At 45.3% G+C, this 8,324-nt stretch overlaps 1 protein-coding gene across 1 annotated transcript; it reads right to left on the reverse strand.

Annotated features, from left to right (window-relative positions):
• Window positions 1-586: 586 nt before the first annotated feature.
• Window positions 587-8,047, reverse strand: LOC109922089 (HIV Tat-specific factor 1 homolog). Its single transcript, XM_020522112.2, has 2 exons — window positions 7,848-8,047; window positions 587-3,161 (listed from the first exon to the last, which is right to left on the reverse strand). Exon 2 carries the CDS (start codon window positions 3,127-3,129, stop codon window positions 1,621-1,623), a length of 1,509 nt encoding a protein of 502 aa, XP_020377701.2. The 5' UTR covers window positions 3,130-3,161; window positions 7,848-8,047; the 3' UTR covers window positions 587-1,620.
• Between the last annotated feature and the right edge of the window lie 277 nt (window positions 8,048-8,324).

Consider the following 8,324-nt stretch of genomic DNA (forward strand, 5'->3'; position numbering starts at 1 on the left):
TGGTTGACAGGGAAGCTAGGGTTGAAGGCAGACCCCTCTCTGCTGTAAGAGCGCATGCAGGCACAGTCAAGCAAGGCTCGTGATGCGAAGGTGTCCCCACTTTGGCTACCATTCTACAGGAAGCTCTTCGCTTCTGGAGCCTGCTCTGGTCTCGATATGTTAGATTGCTGTCGAGTCCATCTTGACAGAAATTACAAATATTTTGTAGTTACGAGCGTCGAAGAAACTTCCTCCAGGGGATTGAGGGGAATCATTCAAATGCAGTCCCCCACATTCCCTGCTATCGGGGCTGGTGGAACTGATGTCATTAACCTCAGTGTGGTCTAAACACCAGCAAGCACTGGCCAACAACCTTTTGAAGACAAAAGGGACACTTGCTGGGCAAGAGTGTTCAAGAGAGTGGTGGGGGGAATCTGGGAGCCCTGATACTGATGATGAGGATACACTTGTGCGCACATTCACATGCACACACACACATACACACACACGCACTCATGCACACGCACTCTCACACACACATGCACACACGCACTCACATATATGCACACACATACACACACACACACGCACTCATGCACACGCACTCTCACACACACGCACTCACATATATGCACACACATGCACACTCACACATACACGCACACACACACACATGCAGACACGCACACACGTGTGCACACGCACAACACTGATTAAGCCATGGGTGACCCTGTACATGCCTCTTTTTTTTAAAAATGGGTAGCGGTGGAAGAGAATGTAATTGCTTGCGATATGTAAGGTCGGATAAAGAGAAAAGGAAGGATCTTCTTGTTTTGCTCAACAAAGGGGTCAGTGACTGGGGGAGGCATCGATTTAAAGTGGGTGGTGGGTAGAAGGTGGGCAATGGGGAAGGCATTTCTCACTCAGAGGCTGACCCGAGTCCAAAACTCGCTCTTTGTGCAGTGAGGATGCAGCCCTCAATTCCTTGCAGAGGTACCTGGGTGTGCACCCAAGGGATACGGATCCAGTATCGAAAAGTAGAATTAGGACAGTATGGATGCAAATGGGCAGAGCTGTCCCCTTCTGTGCTGCACCTGTTCTGAAAGAGGGAGAGCACGCATGGCTGGAGGTGGGGATGGGAGGACAGCACGTGATTTGCCCCTGAGGAGGGCTAGCACAGATGTGGCGGTCCAAATGTCTGCATTCTTTGCTGTAAAAGACGATTCCTCCGCCCCACACACACACACACACACACACACACACCTACACAAGAAACATGATCACCATCACTGTTCTGAAGAGTTGCAGGCAGCGACTGGGGATAATCTCCTTGAATCCAGGATGTTGTACAAAAATATCAGACCTTGCTCTCCTTCTGGCCCAGTACGGGGAGGAGTGTGGCTGGGGGTGGGGGAGAAAGGAAGGATGTGAGAAAGGTCTGGGCGGGTGGGGTGCACAGCCGTGTTCAGAGTGAGACAGGGTGGGGGCAATGTATCCACACTTTTGCCTGGCTCATGCAGAAAAACCTTACTGAACCAATAATCTAGACAAAAGCGAAAGTGGGTGTGGGAGAGGGGTAGGAGGGTGGGGAGCAAAAGGAAAACAAACCAATGATTGGACCATTTCGTTGTTGCTTTCATTCTACTGGAAGACCTCTGGATGCTTGAGCAAGATCTTCTCGATGTAGTTCTCCAGCTCTTCCTCGTTGTCTTCATCCTCATAATACTCCTTGTTTCGGTAGACTGGGGGTGGTGGCTGGTAGTAATAGGGGCGGTGGCGAGGCTGGGAGAGCCTGGGGTGGATGTAATTGGGATAACTGTTTGGCCTGGGTCGGTACCTCCTAGGGACAGGATAAGCCATGCTGTCGTAGTCTAGAGCATTATTGTCACCCAGCAGATCCTGAAGGCTCATCTCATCATTGGCACGGTGTCTGGTCTTCTCTGGCCAGTGATGGGGAAGGTAGTTGCTGTCCAGGGTCTTGTACCTATCCCGGGACGATGTCCCGTATCTGCTCTCTAGCCTCTCTGTTGGATCTTTCCTCTTCTTTTCCACATCATTGATGATGTCGATTACATCATCGGCAGGCAGATGAAGCTTGCTCGATATCTCAATGAGCCTGTCAATTGTCTGGGGGTCTATATCCTCATCTTCATCTTCATCTTCGTCTTCGTCTGACCTCTTCTCCTGGGAGGCACTGTCCTCCGAGTCCCCTCCAACCTTCCTCCTGTTGTCTCTCACCTTCTCCTCCTCCTCTTCCTCCTGGCTGGCCTCTCCCCTCAATAAGTACTGCAGCAACAGGTCGGATGCTCTATCTGTTGCCCTTTGCTTGCTGCCCTTCCACGTGTTGCCCTCTTGGGCTTTGGGGCTGTACTTCACTCTACTCCGGGTGTCCTCCTGGCTCTCCTCATAGTCAGAGTATTTCTCCTTCCTGCCCACTAGGTCTTCAAGTACATCCAGGTCTCTCAGCACATCATTTTCCATTGACTCGTCGCCCTTGGCTAATGAGCGTTGGGCAGTGTTGGACCTCTCCCTTTTAGTGGCTGCACTGTATCTCTCCATGTCCTGCAGCATGGTCTCCAGCCTGTCAATGTTCTGTGGCGTCAGGGAGTCTTCTTCATCCTCCCCAATCCTCCAGTCTGACTCTTCACTCTCTCGGGAGACGGGGCTCCTCTGGGTCTTCCCCACTCTGGTCTTACTCTTCACGTTCTCCGTCAAGTTGTTGGGTTCCACCTCTGGTGACGCGAGGTTGGTGGAGGGGTTTGCCCCTCCATCGCGCTGCCTTGGCTCCTCCCTGGCACTGGGCTGTTCTTCATCTACCTTCAAAGCTTGCAGAAGAATGGCTGTCAGGGTCTTGGCATCCATGTCCTTGAATAGCTCATCATCGAAACTGGATTCCATGTTGGGCTGGGAAGGAGCGGATCTGTCCTGGTGACTCTTGAACTTTTCTGTCTCACCCTCAGGCATCTTCCCATCCTCTGGGAACAACCCCTGGCCTTGGTGGTGAGGGATCTGTCTGTTCTCCTTCAGGTTGTCTGGACGCTGGTGTTCCCTGTGACTATCCTCTGTCAGGATGCCAGCTCTGACGGCGCCAAGCAACGTGAGGGTCAGGGCGAAGACGACAACGGCCGATGAATGGGGAGGCCAGGCCATCCTTGCAGGGTCACTGGGGAGGGGAGAGAAGGCTATGGATGCAAAAACATAAAAAGAAGATGAGATAGATTTACCACACCAACCAATGCTTTGAAGTCAAACACCACTGGTATAATTATAGCATTTAAAGTCATCTGGATGATTATATGAATAGGAAGAGTTTAGAGGGATTTGGGCCAAATGCTGGCAAATGGGACTGGATTAATTTAGGTTTTCAGGTCAGCATGAATGAATTGGACCAAAGGGTCTGTTTCAGCACTGTATATCTCTATGACTCTATGACCTATAGCACATGTCTACAAATGGGTAACTCCTGCCATACTTACTCTGAGATTTTCAGGTGACTTACAGAAGAAAGATTTGCTTCTGTACCCATACGCCATGTTATATGAAGTACTGTGTTTTCTTAAACCCCCACCCATGGGATATAACAGCTTATATTGAGATATCTTCACACGGGGATGTCTCGTGGCATTGCTTATCATCAGTATTTTGTGACAACAAGAGCATTTTGCCAAGTGACACACAAATTCTACTTCCATTGCCTTTTAAGGAGCCAGGGTTTGTTTGTTGCAAATTAAACACAGATCCAGATCAAACAGGATTGATTGATGTTTGATATGAGCAAAGTATGGACGGTGTAGGAGTTTTGTGTTCTTTGGAGTATCTGGTGGGACATTAGTGACAGGTATAAAATTATAAGGAGCCTACAGAGAATGGGTAGGGAGACCCTATGCTGTAGTTGTCCATATGGGAGGTGGGAGGTTGTGCAGGGGTAGGGATTCAATTTAGCATCATTCGGACATTTGGAATGGCAGGGAGGAGGTAGAGAACTGGAACATATTAGAATAGTAGAGGCAGAACCCATCATTACAATAAAAAGGCTTTTGACCTTGGAGTGCAGAATGGGATGAGTTGGATGGGCCAAATGGCCTCTATCTCCAAGGTAATGGAGCACAATAAATAGTGACCTAGCCAGCGAACCCACACATCCTGTCATTGAATAAACAAAAAACCAATTCTGTGCTGTGAATTTCAGTGAGTTCTGCTTTTGTGATAATCCAGTCTTTAAATAATAATTAAATCTAATGAATGGCAGGCAGTATATTTGACCACTGGTTTCATTCTGGGCATTCTCTTTGGCACCAGAATGTGCCGAGGATACTTACATTTTGTTTGGCCTGAAGGAGCTGGACAAAGAAACTGAAATATAGGAACAGATGGAGAGAAAGCCAGCAAGATGGAGACAGACAAAGACAAAGAAGAAAACACAGGCATAAACATTAAGGACACAGAGAGAAGAGAAGGATACGAAAGAGAAATACAGAAAAAATTTAAAAAAAGAGAAAAAACTCATGAGATAACATGAGAAAGTGAAAAATAGGAAAGAGATAGAAAGGAGAAAATGAAAATCAGCTAGACAGAAAAAAGAGAAAGAGAAAAAGGGAGAAGAATGAAAGAACGAGGAGAGAGTGAAAGACAAAGGGGGAGAGAATGAATGAAAGAGAAATACAGCAAAAAGAAAGAAATTTTTAAATAAAGCAAAGAAGTAAAATGAGAAAGAGAGAAAGAAAAGGAAAGAAAGAAAAATAGAGGGAAAAATAAAATGAGAGAGATAAAAGAGAAAGAAAGAATGTGATAGAAACAAAAAAGAAAGAAAGGAAGAATGTGGGATGGAGAGATAAAAGAGAAAGAAAGAAGAGAGAGAGAGGAGAGACAGAAAACAAGATAAAGAGGGGGAAAGAGACAGGAAGAAAGGAAGGTGGCAAAAAAGAGAAGCAAGCAGAAAGGAGAATAATCATGTAGATTGGCAGAGAGACAATGAAAGCAGAGAGAGACACACAAAGGAACAGGGTTGTACACAAGTATAAGCAAGCAGAAGGAGAGAGGGAGACATATCCGATGCATAGATAACGTGACATTAGATTAGCGGAGACATAGATAGAGAGGGTGGGGTGGGGGATAATTTCACATAGGCAGGAATACATATTCAGAAACAGGGGCATACCACCAAGACTGAGAGAAAGAATGAGGGACTGAAACACAAAGATAGATATTGAAAGCAAGTGAGAGGACCATAAGGTATTGGTAATAAACTATTAAGAATAAACGGAAAGAGACAGAGACACTAGGATTCACAGAGAGAGAGAGAGAGGATAATGCCAGAATCAGATAAGAGGAACTGGATAGGTAAACTAACTCAGGGCATTGTTATATATGTACATTCTCTCCCTAATATTCTTTATTTTTCCTCTCCACACATTCATGAACATAGAAATGTCTCTCCCTCTGCGTTGCCATCTTCTCTTTCTGTTAGTCGGTCCCCATTCTTTCATTCTGACTTGCTGCGTCTGTATGTGTTAGAAACCTTATTTCAGTATCTCTCAGTTTATCCCTGTATCTCTATGCCTTACTCTATCCTGCAAATGTCACATTCTGTCTTCCTTTTTATGTACTTATATACCTGTACGTGTTTGTATGTATATCCTTCTATGTGTATGTATGTGTTTACCTGTGCATAATGCGTACTTGCACGTATATCTCTCCCTATATGAGTTAATTTGTGTCTATATATATATTATTTTGATTTTGGAGATGTCTGTATTTATGTCTCTCTATGTCTGTTTGTAGCTATCTTTGTATATGTGTCTGTGTGTATATTTCTCTGTGTCTGGATATCTTTCTGTACGTCTGTTTGTAGCTCTCTCTGCATATGTGTTGGTTTGTATATTTCTCTATATCTATATCGGTATGTTTCTCTATATGTGTGCTTATCCATGTGTATTTTTTCTGTGCCTGTGTACATATATTTCAGTGTATATATCTGTGTACATATCTCTGACAGATATAGCTACATGTATATCATTCTAAATGTGTTTGTGTATAAATACCTCACTACACTTGTGTCCGTGAATATATCATTATATATGCATAATTGTGTGTACATCTGTCTATATGTGTGACTGAGTGTATATCTCTCTACGTGTCTCATATTTGTATGTGCTTTTGTGTCTGTCTCCACTGAGGCACAGCCTAGTTCCACTTGTACAGCTGTAACTCAAGGAGACTATCAGAATAAGCAGGTTTGTATTGCATAGACAAGCTTGCCAGTTGCTGTTCAATATGAATGTGAAAGCTGACAATGAAACCTTTTCACAGCGGTAAGGAATGAAGAACTTGCCAAGGATAAGGCCAAGAATCACAGGAGGCCCATGTTCTCCTTGTTTGATTTGCAAAGTAAATGTGTTCTGAAGTGAAAGGGTTTGCACACAGCGGCCAAGCTGCAGGACATCAGTAGCTGCTACCATGACAACCGATTGATCTGCAGTCTCCTAAAACCATGTCCACGTCTGCAGCTTCCTGGTTACCACGGCAACTCTGGGCATTTCTGTTGGGCCATGACAGCTCCAAGAACCTGAATGGTGCAGGGATTAGGATTAGGGGGAGCCTTCTCCCTTGGGAGGGGCAGTCAGCTCTTTGCAAAATCCAGGTGACCACCTATCTCACACTGAGGAGGCAAGGGTGCAAGGGTTGATGTGTGTGTATGTCATAGACATCACTCTACCTTGAATACTCTCCCCACCTAGGGTTCTGTTTCAGTTGTCCATTCATTTTAATCTGGTAACTGCAGACAGGGAGAAAGCTTTCTGCCTGCACTGGAATGAGCAACGCACATCAGTAATAGTTAGTGCGTCAATGCAACTGGTCTAACAACAGGATAGCGATGCTTGAATATTTACCGCAATACATCTACCTGTCTATCTATCTCTTCTTTTTATCTGTCTGTCTGTCTATCTATCTACCTGTCAAGATAATCATCCACCTCATCTCTATCTCTTTCTTTCCATCTATCTATGCAGTAAGTTTCTAGCCATTTAATTGTTGAAAGAAGCAAGGCAGAGATATATGACTCGGATCAGAATTCAGCCTAAAGGCCAGCCCTGAACAGGGGAATCCCATCTGTGCTGCTGCCAGAGACTGGGGCTGCTGATAGCATGCAATTCAGCCAGAACGTGGCTGTCCAGGAGTGTCGTTCATCCCCTCCTGATGCGTGCAGCCGGAGCCTGTTCATTCCCGTTCACTGCCAGCAAACCTCTTGAAATGGATGCACTTCAAGAATGATTGAGGTATTTGGTGATTTCCTGAAACTGCAGTCTACATTGAGAAACAAGCAAGCTAATGCCGACTGCGCCTGTATCTGTTACTGGCGGGTTCCCCATCTGTAAACATAACTATATAAAATCAATAAATATACATTATAATATATGCATTAACATATAACGAGAATGCACAAAACATATATCAAATGTTTTTATATAGAGAATATATATAAACAAAATATCAGCATTGAGCATCAGAAATATACAATTGTATATATTTCTTGATTTCCTAATTAAGAAACCAAATGTGCAAATCTTTATAACCAGATGACTTAATGCATTGCATTATTCAGTTACATTTCACAAATTCCAACATGCAATGAAATACCTTAATATAATTCTATCCTTTAAAGTAAATGATTTTGCAACTAAGTGCCCCAGAATAAGGTGAATTCTTTCTGTTTGTCGTTGTTTTGGCAGATTTATGACTGTCTGCACGGCCGTGAAATTTTTTTGCTCACCGTTTAACTGATCACATTTAATTTGTAGGTTTCGCACCGAATGTGGGCGTTTGAGATTTGCTCTCTTGGGTAGAGTTTGGGGTCCAGTAGCTCTTACCTGGGAGATGCGGTGTCTAAGGGTGGGGGAGACGGCGGCCGGGATGCTTGCTGTACACGGCTATGCGGCTGGGGTCTCCGGCTGTAAGAGATTCAGGACCGCGGACTGGACACTGTAGGTTTTAGCTCCGCGGACAGCAGCGCCTGTAGTTTCTTGGTTCAAGCGGCGTTTCAGCACCGTGGACAGCGCCCTAGCTCTGGCTCCGTGGGTTTCAGCACCGCGGACAGCGCCCGTACGTTTTATGCTCTTTCTGGGAACACCCCCCACTTTGAGACCCCGCCTTTCCCTGACGTCACCTTGCATTGACGTCATCGGTTCATTCATCCCCAGCCTCTCGTGTGGAAATCACCCGCAGTCCCGGAATTCATGAATGAAACCTCGGCCCCATTCACAATAGAGGGAGGGCACAGCTGAAAGAAGTCACCTAGACAGCCATGGACATTGCAATTCAGTCTGGTCCTCATGCAGATGCAACCT

Source organism: Rhincodon typus, chromosome 45 (assembly GCF_021869965.1).
Source record: "Rhincodon typus isolate 14 chromosome 45, sRhiTyp1.1, whole genome shotgun sequence".
NCBI lineage: Eukaryota > Metazoa > Chordata > Chondrichthyes > Orectolobiformes > Rhincodontidae > Rhincodon > Rhincodon typus.